Source organism: Limanda limanda, chromosome 18, assembly GCF_963576545.1.
Source record: "Limanda limanda chromosome 18, fLimLim1.1, whole genome shotgun sequence".
In the NCBI taxonomy this organism is placed as follows: domain Eukaryota; kingdom Metazoa; phylum Chordata; class Actinopteri; order Pleuronectiformes; family Pleuronectidae; genus Limanda; species Limanda limanda.
The window spans coordinates 11,000,873-11,018,756 of NC_083653.1; the positions used below are offsets into that span (position 1 = coordinate 11,000,873).

Genomic DNA, 17,884 nt, shown 5'->3' on the forward strand with positions numbered 1-17,884 from the left:
CCAGGACGGCCGGGGAGGTTCCTCCATGCTTTATGTAAATCTCGTCATCTCAGCGTGCACGGAGATAAGATAAGTCCGTAAATGGAACAGCGAATAAGCAGCTTTCTCCTCCGAGGAATGTGCTCCCCAATTGCAGTAGGTTCATCTACATTTTTTTTAATACCCAGTCAGTGATGTCACTTTATTTCTGTGCCACTGATTCCCAGGAGGAGCCCATGGCCCGCTTCCAAACCCAGTGTAATTTTCAAAATATGAATTGAGGTATAGGGTCGAGATGACTTCAGTCGCTGTACGTCCTGCTGTGCTGAGAACCGAAAATCCACAGAGACAGACACAGAAAACACAAATAAAAGGAGAATATCCCAGCCCGGACAAGTAGAACAGACCTATTCTCACTTGAGTAATTACCCTTTTGACTCAATGCGGTGATTTGTATTATACAGCTATTCAGGTGGGTTCTAAAGTGGTGCTGAAGTTGCTACTACATCATGAAAAAATTAATTAAACAGGCAAAATAAACACATGACCATCGCTATATCAACGCACAGCCGCTACAGTATAGGGAATATAGGGAAATATGCACAATACATTTGCCGTGTACAGCACTATACAGAATGTCCATGTTGTAAACAAAGCACAGCTAAATGTCAGCCCCGACGCCCCCCCACAACACATAGGTGGCCATCTTTGCCATTGCATAGCGCAGTGATCACTCCGTTACGAAAACTATTACAGACACCCGTGAAATCGCCTTTGTAAAGACGAACCCTCCCCGCCATCAACCGAAATAAAACGTCTCGCGTCCCCAAGGTGGAACCAAAGCAGGAATTTAATTGCTCCATTTCTATTGAGAATTTCAGCTTAGGAGACAATTAGAATTAATTGGATGTAGTCGAACCGTTTTAGAACGCGGAAAAGTAAATTAGCCGTTTTTTTTTTTTTTTCTTCTTTTATTTTTCTTATATTAATTTTTGGGTGACGGGAAAGTTGGGGAGAGAAATTATCTGCTATGAGTCTTTTAAAGTGCACAGAGGAGGTATACGTGACCGAGCTCTGATCCGCGTGTCTGCAGTAGTCAAGTTTTTTTTTTGGGGCCAAACACAGATGGAGCTCGTCTCCAGTATGAGAACATGACACACAGCCGGACGCTCAGCAGAATGACGCTATTACTATGAATGACATATTTATAAATAACATCCATATTCATGAGGAAACAGCGTTGAAGTGTAATATCTGGCTCAAAATGCAGTTTCACTCATGTTTCGCTCCATTTGACGACACTCAGCTTTGGTTTGCTACTGTACAAAGGTGGTTCACTCCACCCCCCCAGCTTCAACTGGGTACGGATTAGCTAGTTATACATTTAGGGGGATTGCATCATGGGAATTGTATTCTCTACTGTATTGGCTTATAATTATCTATGCATTACATTACGATGAATCAATAGCGCGTGTTTCCTGTAGGGATTGTCTGCATTTACTGGTCGCTTGGCTTTTTCTGTTTTACGTCTTGTTTGGGCAGAAGCTAATGGCACTTGACACTTTAAAGACAAGAAAGTGTTCATAAGGGAGATTATGTGTCTCACTAAAATCCTACGAGCAGCTCATTTATCTATTATCGTGTTATTTCGTTCCACCCAACCCGCTCAGGTTCTCAGAACGGTAAGAAATATGTTGATAACTGTGCCACGTTACTCTCACTGCTTTCTTTGAATAATTTGGCAACTGGTTTACAATAGATAGATATAACACTCTAAAAGTCTAGTTTCACTTCTGGAATATGTGGACCACGCACTTAGCCTGTGTCAGAGTGCGAGTGTTTGTAAAATCCTGCACAAAGTAGAGCAACAGCCTGAATGATGAGATCACAGCGTCATTAAAGACGAGCTAAAAACTGATAGAGAACATCCGTAAACTGAGGTCTCGTGTTTTCTTTAATCATTAATTCAGAGTGATGAAATTCAAGTTATGCTCAGAAACATGTGTCATTATATTGGTGCACACAAACATTTAAACGAGGCATCTGTTAATGTGTTAAATATAACCAGGTTTGTTGTCAGTTGTCGAATCTAACATAAAACAAGCCTTACAAGTTTTAGTTTCATTTTTTCCCCTGCCGCCTTGAAATATTGAAAGATCAAATGTTCAAAGGAAAAACTGTTTGTCGTATTTAACGAATTTCTTTCATCTGTTGTAAGGTGTCAAAATATTTCTACATTGGCTGTTTATGCACAGGCAATTCTTTCTTTTTTTTTATCCTTGATGATATAGGAAATAGAACTTTGAATTTGTGATGGCAACAAATGATCACTTTCACAACTGATGAATCTGCTGATTCATCAATTTCTTTTTCAGTGGTGAAAACCGATGCTTTCAATATTGTGACACTTGTTTGAGTGTAACCTAAACAAAGGGGGGTTGGACACAAGAAAAAGCAAAACGTATACAATATAATGCAATGTAATACGGCACCATCACAACATATAGACTCAAAATGACCACAGAGTTGAACACGAACCTTTGAGACACGACTGAACGTTGCCATCATCACAAAGGTGGTTTTATTATTGCAGGGCTATCAGGTTGGATTAACGGCCATATTAGATTGCATTAAATTGCATTGCTGTTGTTGTGTCCTTTATCTGTATTTATCCAAAAATAAAGGTTCACATGAAAAAACCTTTTAGCTTAGCGTGTGTGTTTCACAGTATGTTTTAGTTGCCAATGAGAAGTGATGAGCGAGTCTCTAGAAGCAGAAACCGACGAACCGAGGCTCATTTCGCTGCCGGACGCAATAACACCCATTATTGCCGCGTTGTTCATGGATGCTTAGTGCAAACACTTTGTGAACTGTGACCACCAGCCAACCTCCGTCCTCCTGTGAGCACTGAGTTGACCATCACCACTGAGTCGATGAAGCTACTATGAGGTAAATATATCACGAGGAAGTCGAGTTACACGCCCGCAGTGGGCGGCGCTTTCTTTGATGACGAATATAAGAATATGTCTAACATTTCTCCCCGCTCCCTCCTCCTGCCCCCCCCCCCCCGCCCCCCCTCCCCTGCCCAGTGCAAGTTCACACAATATACAGTACACATATTATATGCAGACCAGTTAGAGACTATTGCTTCAACAACTGAGATTAGAAAATACCAAAGGAAGAAACGAAAAACAAAAAAACACGTAATGGGGCCGTCACGTAGCCACGCAGTTCTTCAGGACATTTAAATTAACACACTTTTCATTTTGAGATGAAAATAAGATAAGAAACAAATTCACAGAAGCTTCAGGTGATATACAGCAGTGGGTCTCTGGTTATAACAAGACCTTTAGTTGCCTGATTTCTGTACACAACATCTTTATATACATCATCGTGATCCCACATCAATCAGGTTGATATTCGAGCCTCTCCAGTTCCTTTTTCTCTTTATGTTTAATACGATTTAAAAGTGTTAAAATGACTCAGTAGTCCAAAGCTTCATCCCTTCACTGTCAGTTGGCACGCTGCCTTCGTTTTCACGGGCTGTCTCTCGCCTCGGATTGGGCAATGCAGCTGCCTGTCAAGCATCTGGCCCCGGGTGTCAAGCCTTGGCCTCCAACATCTCGAGGAATAGTTTGTGCATCGGGACCTTGCCCTGCATTTTGATGCTGTAGAAGTGCTGAACCGCCTTGGTGGCGGTCTGACGGAGCAGCGGCAGGGTCATGAGGAGCTTGCCGGCCCGCCGAGGGTCCTCCGGGTGCTGGGGGCCCTCAAAGTCCTGCAGGGCCTCGTGGAGAGAATCCTGGAGCCTTTGGACGGCCTCGATGTTCTCTATGTGCATGGAGTCTGGGGCAGGAAATGGTGGTGGGGGAGGGAAGAATGAAAATATGATGGAATGATGGAGGGAAGGAAGACAAACAGTAAATATTTAATCATTCATATTTTAAAGTTACATATTAAACTGGTGTTGAGCACACACGTCCGACATAAGTAAGGCCACATTAGATTTCTCAACTCCACATTTGTGGTAGTTACAGGTTTCTAGAGGTTTTTGTTACTATACACCAGCTGAAATAAACGTACACTGCTAAATCAATATTCACACAATTATCTGAGAATTCAACAAAGATGTCTCTTAATGTTAAAAAAAGCAAGAAATTAAATCCTGGATCTGCACCAAAATGTATTAAGTTCGTCCCTGACCCATAACCCACTCTTCTAGCAAGATTTGTTGTAATCAGCCCAGTGGTTTTTTGCAGTATCGTTCAAACTAACAAACAAACAAATGCAGATAAAAACAGAACCTCCTTGGCGGACAAAACAAATGCATTCGATGAAAAGCCTTTTCTACTGATCTGCATTGCGCAGCACATCCGCAGCTGCGGCAACTTTGGTGTTTCTGCAGCAGCGTCAGCCGGCTTTCGATTCCGCATCCAGTCTTTGTAAACATGCAATTTTGGAGAGAGGTTGTCTCTTGTTAGTGGTTAATGACACTCCTTAAATAAATGCCTAAGCGTGGCCAGGACTCTGGGGAGAGGCAGGAGAGGGAGATGTACTGTAGGTCTGTATAAATATACAGTGGGACAGGAAAAAGATTCATTTCTTTTGGTATCATGGACCACATACATCCCCCCCCCCCCCCCTTGCTAATGAATTCAGATGGCTGCATTACTAGGATATCGTTCAGCTGAATGATGGCAGCAGATGGCCTTCATTTCCATAAGAAAGAGCAGTTGGCCCCCTTATGTATAGGCTCTAAAATAAAACCAGTCGAGACTTATTAAAAACTGCTATCTATGTATAAGTCTACAAGTTCGAAGAAAAAAACGCACTCGTCCTCCAAAGGACAAACTGACGGAGAGAGTTTTAATGGACAAGCAGCGGTTTGCTTTCAGCCAATTTCACTGCCCAGACTCACAGTGTCAGGTCTAATCTGTGTATGCATCATATCCACAATTCATCAACTCCACGATAAAACAGAATGTGAATTCAATCCAGTATCATAATTGAATCAAAACAATTCATCTCGGCTTTATCTATCCCAGTAAATTCCACTTGTTTCGCCCTAAACACGCTGTTATTACTGAGGCCGAACCCAACGTGGCCGCTGATTGAAGCGGCTGAGTGGATTAGATCGCCGCCGCCGCCAAAGTTGCGGAGTGAAGCGAGACCGTGTGTGAACATGTAAATGAGGCAGAAAAAAGGAAAGTACAAGGCTAATTATGTTCCTAACTGACTGATTAAGTCTCTTTTACCAGTCGCCTTCTGTGTAAATTGCATTTCTATCTTGGGAAATTAACTAGGCTATGTGGACCGCACATGTGTTCCAGCTACTCTTCATTTGAAACCTTCATGTTAATGCCGATCTGATCCTCGTTTGGCCGTGCGAGCATGTGTGCGTGTGAGAAACAGAGAGAGAGAGAGAGAGAGAGAATGAGAGGGGAGGGGAAGAAAGAATATGTTTCCAAATGTGTGTCAGTGTGTGGAAATGCACAGGGAGAGTGTGTGACTGTTTTAGGGTCTGTGTGTGTGTGTGTGTGTGTGTGTGTTGAAGGAGGTTAGGGGCGGAATGCAAAACTAACTTTGAAGAAACAATTTCCATGTAATCCGTCAGCAGCCTGGCGTCAATCCCGTCGATACTCCGCTAATTACAAAATCAATGGCCATGAATTTCCACAGCTGTCACACCCACAGGACCCCGTGGAGCCGGAGCTCCCCGACACTGGGTTCAAACGAGCCGGCGCTGCCCTCTCGCCCTCCCTGAGCCTCCCTCCCAGCCCCTGCCTTCCTCTCTCACACTTCTCCCTTACCTTTACATCCCCTGTCTTTCCATCACCCCCTCCCCCCCCCCCCCCCCCCGCAGCCCTCACCTCCTCACGTATCCTCCCCCGATCTCCACTCTCCCCTCTCCCATGGAGAGTTTGTCATCAGAAGACTAAAGCCCTGGCCTCAGCATTTTTCATTTTTTCAGTCAGGCAGGAGAAAAGACTCCTAACAGGCATTGATTAGCGGGGGGGGACAGGCCCGGCCTCATGAAAAGCAAACTGTCGATACGGGCACAGCATCTTCACATTGGAACAAACGAGGCCCGTCGCTCCCCGACGCTCATTCCACTCCACTTAACACATTTTATTGACAGCCCCTGTTTTCCTAATGAAATGCTAAATATATCTCCCTCGGCTGTGGCGCGCTGGCAGCTACTGTTATGGAGATGGAGAGAATGAGAGCGCAATGTGACAGTCTCTCTTACACACACACGCGCACACACACACACACACACACACACACACAAATTAAAATATAGATGCACACACTCTCCCACACATGGGGGGGGGGGGTGTGAGTCAAATTAAACAACCACGCTGGTGACCTTTTTGTCCCCCTCTTATCAGACATCCTTCACCGTGGAGGTGATCAACAAAGCAGATATAGACGATCACCTGACTGTTTTTTTTGTGTTTTTTTTCTTTGTTTGCTTTAATTAAATGCCAACTATCTTTGAGATTTAACATAGAGACGCACCTCCTGGTCAAAATGGTGCCAGTTATATGTTTGTTTAAGGCTGGACGACATGGCCAAACGTTATAGCAAGATAAATAATTTCCTGCATAATTTTCAACCAGCTCCAGTAGAAAGCGATGGTTGTAATGGTTGTTTTTCTTAAGTACATTTTTGTTCTTTCAGCTTAAGTGAAATGTTTGAGTACTTCCTCCACCTCTGGGGATCAAGGAGGTTCATTTCACCTGAGTTGGCGAGGGCGATGGCTTTGAGCGTGACAAACTCCTCCTTCTCCATGCGCAGCTTCTTGTAGCGTCGCACCAGCGGCAGGATGGCGACGTGCAGGTCCAGCAGGCCGGAAATCCTCGCCTGCTCCTCGTCCACCACGTAGTCCTCCGCGTACACGATCTCGTCCTCGCAGGGCAGCGAGCGGAACACGATGCTCAGCACCAGGATCTCCATCCAGGCGCTCTGCAGGAGACTCATCTGGTCTGCCAGCGAGAGAGTGGAAAAACCTGCAGGATTAAAACACCGGCATGTTATTTTTTGCTTTCCAGGTATTGCTGGACGACCACATGACCGAGCGTGAGATCAACCCATTAAAGCCACTGCACTTTAATTGGGCCATTTCAAGTCCTCTATGTGTTTTTATGAGCTGTGTGTACAGGGCTGCACAATCCCCAGAGAAGCCCCACTTGAAACGGAGGCCGACCACTGTATGCGATGGCTTAAGAGGGGGAATATAAATCAGTCAAGTGTGGAGGTCTTTGAAACATGAGCCAGGGCTGCTTCACCCATCAACCGTCAACACTTCTGCTGTGACCCACTGCGTAAGCACATGAGGTGGCACTTAGTGAGGACAAATCCACTCCTCGCTCACACCAGCTCCGACTTTAGTCGAGACATAATGAAGAAACAACATAAAACTAACTTGTCTTTACGATAAGGAATAAAGTCTGGATTTTAAAATGGACTAAGTAGTCAAACTAAATAAATATATATAATCAGTTTTTTCATCATAAACTCAAACACACTTTTCTACATTTGAGCTCATTTTTATTCCTCAAGCATTTTCCAGTTTCTGTGCCTTCATCAGGGCGGTCTATATAAAGTTCATCAATTAGTCAAGTGAATTTTCAAGAAAAAATTAAAGCATTTCAGATTCACATAATTAACAGTTAAACACTTGAAAGTTGATTTAAATGAATGGGAATGAATATATATAGAGGTCAGCATATGAGAAATTACATAATAGTTATGTAATTTTGTAGTTTTAAAAGGAAAAGTGAGAGCACATTGGCATTAAAGTAACTGTTTTATGTAAAATAAGTGAGTGAAAAGTTGGTTTTACTTTGACAAAATAGCAAGTTCCAAGGTCCATTAACGAGCTTTCCACTGTATCAATGTGGATTTGCTCAGTTGCCTGGATGATGTATCGCTTGCATTGCTATTTACAGTATATCTTTTATTTTTGTAATTAAGATATCTCTCGTAAAGTCACCAATCTGAATTACAAACAATAAAGCAGCCTCAGACAGAAATCGGACAAAGTCATTGTAGCCGAAAACGATTGGGGGAATAACAGTGTAAAAGAAAACAGTATAATAAAGAAGAGTTGTGTTCAAATATGGTGGACTCATTTATGTTAACCATTAACTTCATATAAAAATGGAGAAAATGGATGGTTGTAGTATCGGCCATACATCCCTGCTCCTCCATGTTAGTGGATAGGACATTGACCAGAGAAAAAGTAGAAAATAATAAATAAATAATAATTGATTCAATAAGTTATTTGATGCTCTACAAACAGGGTGAAACGTTATTATTGACAGCTGAGACTGGCTTGTGATTGGTTGAGCCCCATTCCCCGATCACTACACTGCATAGACTCTGTCTCCAAATGTGCAACATGGCGGCATTCGTATCCGTGATATTTTAGTTGATTTCTGGATAGTGGGAGGAAGGGGTGACGTGTCGTCCATCTTTATTTACAGTCAGAGATTTAAACTCACATTGGTCTTATTCAGAATTGAGCTGGTTATAACATTAAGTTACACCTTGAGAAAGACTGTATTCATACGGATAACCTTATGGTTCATTCATTCACCTGCAGCCTGCACCTTTATTCTTTGTTCTGAAGTGTTCAACCTTCTGAACTCACTTCATCCAACATCTCGAGGTCGACCCATCAACTCTCTCCTCTAACATTCACACACACCCCATCAAACAGAGAGACACCTGAAAGGACCCGAAACGCCACAATACCTTTCACTGCTCTACGCTGAATAGGGAGGTGACTGCCAGTATTGACCAGGGTCCTGAACCCACCACTCTGCTTTACTTAAATCTGAGCTTTTATGGACGGGAATGGGGCAGGTTGACTTAAAAGAGGTCCTCCCGATGGTTCTTATCAAGCAAATAGAGGGACGATGGAAAGAGAGAGAATGGGGCGGAGAGAAAAGAGCAGTGGGGGTGTCATTGATTAGTAGATTGTAATCAGTCCGCCAAATGCGAAAGGGGGATCGATCCAAGCCTCAGATCTGACAAACAGACAGTTGATGGAGGACATCCGGTACATGTTTAGTTGGGGGATGGGAGGAGTGCAGGATCACTGAATGTAGATACTGTGGGCTCAGGAAGTCATGAATTCACTCCCCATCCCCAAAAGACAAGTATAAAAGAGAAATGAATGGGTTTAATACTCTACAGGTGTATTTAGGATAATAAAACAGGAGTAAAGACATAAAAAAAACACTTAATACCAGTGTTTAAACTGTTATATGGATCACAAAAAACATGAACACATTTTATATCTTTGCACCATTTCTTTTGTCATACGCTCACTTTTCTATTTTCTGCTTTTTTCCATACTACACGACATACTGTTCAACTGCTTCCTCCTTTACTTCATCATTCTTTTCTTTTCCCCAGCCTCCCTGTTTTTTTTCTCTCTCTCTTCACTTCAATTTACTGAAGCGATGGAGAGACTTCCCGGCTCCCGGGGGGTCGCCCCACAGCTTCAGATACGTCGCCCGGAGGTGGCTGAGTCAAGTGTCACTCTGGAGGGTGATTCCCCCCCCCTGATGAAATATCAATATTTCACCCTACTGATTTACTGCCGTTTGACCAAACATGACACAATATTGAGCAAACTGGAGAATGTCTGTGTCTCTGTAGTTTCCTCCACTTGATGACAAAAAGCACGACGGAGACAAGAGATACTTCAGTTTTTTACTGAACTATAAGAAAAGGAATTATTATCTACTATTATGTCTTATCAAGGCAGGGAACATTTACTATAGCAACAATAAAACTGAAAAGACAACGTGCTAAGGCTGACTGGGAAATGATGTGATAAATAGAAAGGTATTTTTTTTTTTACACATTTGACTGATTGTTTTACCCATATACTTTATACGAAGCTGGATGACACGTCTCTACTTCTTCTTACCATCCAGAAATGAAGCCAAAATATCCAATATCGATACAAGTGCTCGACCAATCACAAGTCAGTCTCGGCTGTCAATCATTTGACCCAGTTTTCACATAATCAAACACCTAAACTGCAGTCAGCCAGTAGGTGGCGATTCACTTTTGGAGTATATGGTTTTATTTGGCAAAATAGAGGATACCTAAAAACAGAATCTGAGTCGGAAATTGGAACTAAATCGACGATCTTCAGCTTGTCCAGGGACTTCAGGGGTCCCAGCAACCAAGAAACACATGATACATGACAGAGGTTCTAGTCTTCAACCAGATCTCTGTCGGGCCTCATTGGGGGGCTTCCAACCATGGTGTCATTACAGAAGCCTCTACATAGTTAATCATAGAAATGAAGGGGGTTCACAGTACACTAAATTGTGGATGAGCTGTTCTCGGGGGGGGGGCTCCCTTGCCTCCCATGTTGCAACCCCCCTGTCTAACCCTAAAATATTGGACCAGCGCACCATAATATCAAAAACTTTACAATTTGTATATATTTCTATGAATATTTCTGTAAAGTACCCAATGAGATACACACCAACACCATGGAAATAAAAGGAGTGTCTCGATGCAACAGTACAGTACAGGTAGAGATCAGATGAGTAATTGAATCCCTATTCAGGAAAACGAGGAGACTGAGTGGTTGGCAGTGAAGCTTGAAGCTGTCATTGAGAGCCGGGTCTAAAACAGACAGCAGTTCACTCTCTATTCATTTAGTATCATTACAGGCCTCCTAAGAGCCCTAATGGGCCTAATAAAAAGACAGAGGTAATAATGAGACTAGAGGGCCCTATATGAGCAGGAGGAGCAGGAGAGGGAGAGCCAGGGGAGCAGGAGAACAAGGAAGCCGGAGAGTGTGTGTGTGAAAGATACGATGGTGGGGAGGGGGAGAGAGAGAGAGAGAGAGAGAGAGAGAGAGAGAGAGAGAGAGAGAGAGAGAGAGAGAGAGAGAGAGAAAGAGGGAGAGAGAGAGAGAGAGAGAGAGAGAGAGAGGGGGGGACCAAAGAGGTAGAAAGCCATGCTCTGAACTGAGTGAACGTTAAATACCAGAGGGCACTAAATGCTGCTGCCTGGAATATAAATCTACACATGTTGTGTGCAGCTCCGTGTCTTCGAGGGTGTGTGTGTGTTAACTGCTGCACAAATTAATGGACACCTCTGCCCTCCAGACGACTGCTCCACGAGTCCGTGTGATGCACCCAGTCACTTTTCCGTGTTTACATTGTTATTTCAAGAACGTCCATCTATTCGGCACAAATATTTCCTTTTATTCAAAGAAATATCAAACTTGTGTATGTATTAATATTGAGAAACGTGGAGCAGAAAATCTATTCAACGTTGCATGTTTCCTCTCTGGTCCCCACATCTCGGGTGCTGAAGGACTTTTGCATTAATGGGGCGATCTGCAGTAATGACTCTTATTACCTCATCGTTAAGGCCATTTGCGCAGTGGTCTATGAGTGTAATGGTGGGAGTGGACTGTTAAACTGGAGGGACCCCTTTTGTCTTAATCGTTACTTGGTGACACTCTGACCCCGTGGCCCCGGGTAAAATGTCCCTGGAGTGTCCCATGCCCCTTTAATAACTCCTGGATTGAGATCCTCGTAGAATAAAAGATCAATAGTTATACATAGAAAATGTAAAATGAGATTGAGGTCCAAAAATATGAATTTATTCCTGCACCCCGTGGCGATGATTAAATTGAGGGATTTGATTGTCGTTGCCCTGTTTGGCCTCTTTTTCACTCTCTGAAGAATATACCCGAACTAGAATGGCCCGGAGTGTAAACCTCCGCTTTTGCCCAACAGTCCCCTTGTGAAACCAAGTTTTAAATCTCCAGAGTTTTATTTGGATTTGCACCAAATTTCACACATTTATAAAATTCTGTCAAAACATATTAGTGTTTTCATTAAGCTCCATGAATTATTTGGTACAGAAATCAAGGAATATGTTGAAATAACGCCCAATCTCGAAAATTTTATTAATTTTTTAATTATTGATCCATACTGCAAGTGTCAGGGTAATCTGTCCAGTAGTTTTTCTGTAATCATGCTAAGTATGCTAAAGAAAACCCTTGTCACTGCCGGACTCATTGGTCAGAGGTTCCCGGGCAGGTTCGGGATCGGCACACCTTCACCCGCTCCAAATTGCTTTTTTTAAGCGGTCAAACGTAAATCTGATGACGAATCAGAGATTAGGGCTAAACAGAGGGCTAAGCAGCTGGTTAGTGATGTGCCAGCTGGGAATAAACCAGCGACGGAAGAGAAAAGCTTTCTCCAGTTGTTAAGTTTACAATCGGGAACGAATGGCATTACAGCTGATTATAGTATTTTGATACACGATTAATCATTTCAGGAAGGAACAGGATATGCAGATTTACTTGATTTTCTAAGACCGGGAATTCAATATCTTTGTGTGTTACTGTTTTACTAAATAGTTGCTGTCATGGGTGTTTGACCTCATTCACTGGGAGAAATAAACACTACAAAAAACACATCTAGAACATCGCTCAGTTACATCAGCTTTATGTGCAACTTTACTCTGTCTTTTCTTTGACTGGATCAATGTGATGCATCTGCTTTGACTCCAACCTGTGCCCCCCTTTAAACGCACCGGGGTCCAAAGTGTCTGTTTCAACTCGGTGAGATGAGAAGAAAAGAGAAGATCTGTGGACATTTGCATAACAAGCCTTATTTAAGAATTTGTCAACAAGGAGCGGGGAAATCCGTCAGTATTTCCCTAAATAAATCAATTTTACCACAGGCCCTGTGTAGTCCCCTTAAGTAAGTAAGAGGATTGCTTTCTTTAAGTCCAGGATTGAAATGGAATACATTGACATAGGGGCGGTTCCCAAACACAACCCCCCCCACAGACTCTCCCACCCTACCCAGTCAAATCAAAGGTTTCAGCTGCTCTTTATTGATTAGATTTTAGAATATGGGACTAGCTTCTCCCTTAGGTGCAGATGAGTAGCAGATGTTAATTATCCTGTGTGTGCGCATGAATGTGTGTGTTTATGTGCGTGCGCGTGTGTGCAACAGTCAGTGAACTACTTCACTAATCTCATATTGTTTCATTTCAGCAAATTAACTGAAACAAATGTGGGTTCACATCTTCGCTTTACCAACAGAATGAGACCCATGAAGTTTCCTGGAACCAAAATATTTGTACGATGTTATTATCAGTAAATATGTTTATTCATGTTATGAAGCAACAGCTTGTTTCGTGTGTCATATATTTATTCTATACACAGTCATCTAGTGATTTCTATTTCTCCCAAGGAGGTTATGCTTTCGTCTGCATTTGTTTGAGTGTTTGTTTGCAGCATTACGAGGAAATTACTCAACTGATTTGCACCAAATTGAGAATATTTAATATCAGGTAGGTTTAAATCTTGATGTAGTGAATTTAAATATGGTTTAATAATGGACTGTTGGGCCTTGATGAAGTTATGAGCTCTACTGAGTGATATTCTCGAAAAAACAATTGTTAAATCCACCCTCATTTTTGAATAAAGAAGAAACCAAACGTTTCAGAAAACCATTCATTAGCGCTAACGTCTCCCTACCTGGGATATGTTTGGCCCAGCCGATGATGACCACCAGCTCGCGGTCGGCCAGGTCGCACAGCGTGGTCAGGGCCTTGATGTCGCCGTCGGGCATGGTGGGATCAGGCATGGCGTAGATCTTCTCCGGCTCCACCACCAGCAGATGGGAAACGATCTTTGTCACTGAGAGAGACGACGATGGACACAGAGATAGAGAGACGAGAGAAAAGAGAGAAATGTTCTGTGTTGTGTGACAGTTTCAAAGGACCGGACATTCATTTGTTTTTTTAGGAAAATAGCAAAATGATACAGTGGATACATGCTCTATTTGGAAAGGCTTAGTTTAGAGAATATACATATTTTTGTACATTTAATAATAATAATCTACAATCTAATTCCAAAACAGGTGACAGGTTTGCCTGGTGATGAATCTGACGTTAGCATAAATGGATGACAGTTAAAATATATCATCCACAAACCGTCACCGGGCACATGTTCCTCAGTGAGGTATTTTATTATAGATTAATAGATTTCTAATTGCAGTTTTGCAAATCTCAGCTCTCAACCTGCAGAGTTTCATAAATGTACCATGTTGTTATTCTGTATATTATATAAAAAACTGAATAAAGGTTTTTCCGTATGCCAGAAGATACTGCCGATATTTCAACTGACTCAATGATATAAAAACACACTCGCACACACACACACGCACACAAAGAAAAACTCACATGGCTTTTTGGCAGGAGGGGGGAGAGTGAGGCCGAGGTAGCCTCCGTTCTCTGCGTCCAACCTTCGTTTGTACTTCTGTCGCCCGCCTCTCACCCGGTCCAGACGCACACCTGATGAAGAAAGATCAAACACAGAGAATCAAAAAATAAAACTCACAAGAGCAAAGAGTTGCAACATCTACAGATACATATTTTGTTTGTTAATTCATCTTAATTTTGTCAATCAAGTGCTGCATAACCAAATGTATGCTTTTACATCTACGAATGCAGGTAAAACTGCTGCTAATAATAAAACTGTATACTCTTTTTTATATATTTTTATTAAGAAACATTGCATTTCTCTCCATATATTTTGCTGAGTCATACATTTCTCTTCAGGATTTCATTGTTTAAAATTTTTAAAACCTCAATATGATGCAAAAAACTGGGGACCTGTAAAAATACACTTTTTTGTAGTATATTTCTGAAGGAATATGTATTGATATATATATATATAGCCTATACTGCTTAAAAAAGACATCACAGTATTTGGCATGTTTATTTTTATTGTGTATATTAGGCTACTAAAGGGACTACCGAGTTTCATTCCTTTACTTTGAACCATTTGAGTCTAAACTGTTCGATGCTTCCTTGTTACAGACAAACGAGTGTTGGAACCTATTAGTATACGAACGTGACATATCTGGGATTATCTAGAGAGCCATCTCAGAGGACGCGGGCTACATCGGCAGCTCCTCGTGTGCCGGATTCACGCGCTCGTATTAAAAGTTGTTTGAGGATGTGTAGGCAGAGCAAACAGGTTTTTACATGGTCAAGTGGAATTGAGTTGTGTGCGAGGTTTCCCAGTGACTCATATAAATTCCTCTGATTCCCCTGGAAACAAAAGAATCCGATTAGGATGGTCTTTCAATTTCCTGACACCGACTATCCACTAACCTAATTACCCGGCGTGCCCAGAGGGAGCTCATTCTTCCCAGCAAACACAGTGAGATCATTTTATGCCTGGCAGATTGAAGCTAAATCGAGAGCCCCTCTCCTAACACAGCTTTCCATTTGTATGCCTTAAAGTAATCAATAAGGCTCGCAAATAGACTTCTTGTTCTTTGAACACATGTGGATGCAGTTTTAATTAGTCAGTTAGGCAGCTAGAAACTGGGTTCGTCGACAGATGGAGCTTCGCCGGTAGTTTTTACCATCACTCACGGTTAAGGTAAATTTAAAATTACAAATTGTACTTCAGGAAACCGTGCACATGTACTCCACATATTAAATCAGTTCAGTAGCTTCTCCCTGGTTGATGGCACACATTGGCCTAATGAAGGCAGGCAGAGTTAGTAAAGGCTCCTCTCGCAAAACAACAAGTTTGTGCACTTAGTTGTATAAAATATATTAGTTGTGTGTAGCCTCAATTCATGCAGCCCACACCCATGATCAGACTAAGTGACAGTGAATTGTTGCTACTTTTGTCCGTGACATCTACCATCATCTGCACACAGAAGCAATCACACACACACACACAACGCACACGCACACACCGACACACACACACACACACAGACACACACACACAGGTTTGGTTTCCCTGCTGGGGGGTGCAGGGTCATGTGGCTGCGACAAGCGACAAGTGACCAGGCAGCCGGAGTTAGAATTCCAAGATCTGCGGGGGACGTTTGAACTGGAACATCCAACTGGCCCATAATTAATAGATACTGACAAGAATTAAGAGCTCAGCGCTAACCAGTTTCAGTTTACAGCTTAGCAGCGGCGCAAACGGCAGAGAGCCGTGGCAGGAGGGCAGAGAGAATGACAGAAAGAGAGAGAAAGAGAGGGTGAAAAAAGGATTAGCTAATGCTGAAGAATGGGAGGGTCGGGGGAATAAGACAAAACACTCTGCTGCTTTTGGCTGAATGTATCAGTTTTCTGCAAAATCTCAGTTTTTGTTTTATTCTTTCTGTCACTTTCTTTTTTCTCTTGCTTTTAGCATCAGGGTGAACGTCTCCTCCCACACAGCCCAACTCTGCTGCCTGTCCCGGCCAGTGTCTGATCCAACCAGTGCAGGATTATCTCCTCCCCATGTGATACGGCACAGTACTGAGAATCTGACCACAACAAGACAGCTGGACGAGGCCCCTTGTAGAGAGTGCTGTGTGTGTGTGTGTGTGTCATCGTCAGCACCACATTCCACAACTCATGCCCAAAATCCCAAGCAGCCTTCATGCTTCAAGAAAATTCGCGTCCAGAGGACAGCTTGTGTCTGGGTAGTGAGAGGAAGAGCCTGTGAACAGGCAGGTGCACAGATCATCTTAAAAGCATCCAGATACTTCTTTTTGTTTTTTTACCCGCCGCCCGGGTTGCTGGCCCTTCATAAAATGTGGCAGCCAAAATATGGATGCAGGGGCTGAGGTTATGTGGTAGAAGATTGTGGGGAATGAGATGAAAGAAGAGCGTGTGCTGGATATTATGAGCTCGGTGGGATCATAGAGGACAACATGCTCGTAACTTATTGCAAACGATGAGAGAGACACACAAAGATAGTGCCTGACAATCCATCCTCACTGTGTGTGTGTGCGTGTGTGTGTTTAAAGACGATGAGGCATGTTTGCATAGGAGCGATCTTTATGGCCACCTGACCCCGGCTTCCCTTTCACATTCAATATCATTATTGACTTGTGCAACCTTAAAGCACAGTCCTGACTACAGCTGCTGTGTTTTTCTGGTGGTGGCGGTGTGTGTGTGTGTCAGTGAATTTTTAAAGCTATTTTAAGTACAAACACAATTCTTTTAAATTCAGTTTAAAAAGATTATTTTTGCAATAATAACAATAATTCTTAAATGGCACAGTCAAAATCAGGAGTTTAAAAATACTCCATATCTAGATTCCATATCCTCTTTAAAACAAAACACCAGAAATAGTTTTAAAAACTCTTTTTAAACTTTTAACAAAATTTGGATCTGGATTTTGTGAAAGTGCTGATACCATGTCCTCTTGTACGCAAACACCAACATAAGAGGCATTAAATTGTTGCACTTATCGTGTTTACATATTCTGTTCACAGTGTAATAACACTTTTAATTTCCAATTCATTGTGAAAGATCCATCAGTGTTTACATGTGCAATAAATCTGGAGGTAAAATGTATTTATCTTGCTTAAAAATTGCAGAGATAAAAAAAATTGAGCTTGTTAATACTGTAATTCTAAATATAAAATACTTAACATGGGTTTTAAGCTTCAAGTTTGGAAACATCCTCTCAATCTACACTGTGGCAGAATCATACAATATATTTTATGTATCAGATTAAAACCTACGAATATTTTTTCGAGAATAAATTTATAGTTTAAATCTTCAACTTCAAAGACAGAACATGACTTTAATGTCCTCAGTGTTTTCTATGTGTCAGCAAAAATAATCTTTATTAAAGCTAGTAAATTGCAGAACCAGTTAATTAATTTACATCAAAAACAAAGTGCCCGGAATAGAATTAGGTCGCTAACAATAAATATCACTGAGCAGATCTATGAGTGATTGGCAGAAGAAGCTCATGTGTTCCTTCTCATACACTGTGTAACAAGCGTGTGTGTGTGACGATATGAACATGTGTGCGTGTATCTCACACAACTATTTTCAGCTGCTCACCTGTCAGAGGCGC

At 42.2% G+C, this 17,884-nt stretch overlaps 1 protein-coding gene across 2 annotated transcripts in view; it reads right to left on the bottom strand.

The window, feature by feature from the left end:
• Positions 1-3,580: 3,580 nt before the first annotated feature.
• Positions 3,581-17,884, bottom strand: part of esrrgb (estrogen-related receptor gamma b) — a 35,753-nt gene continuing 21,449 nt past the window's right edge. The window contains exons 4-8 of one of the 2 annotated variants that reach the window (XM_061091670.1): positions 14,256-14,346; positions 13,987-14,015; positions 13,529-13,690; positions 6,723-6,992; positions 3,581-3,825 (exon numbers count right to left, since the gene is read on the bottom strand). In XM_061091670.1, the coding sequence (XP_060947653.1) occupies positions 3,581-3,825; positions 6,723-6,992; positions 13,529-13,690; positions 13,987-14,015; positions 14,256-14,346 (797 nt within the window). Of the gene's footprint in view, positions 3,826-6,722; positions 6,993-13,528; positions 13,691-13,986; positions 14,016-14,235; positions 14,347-17,884 lie in introns of both variants that reach the window. The other variant, XM_061091669.1, reaches the window with a different exon arrangement.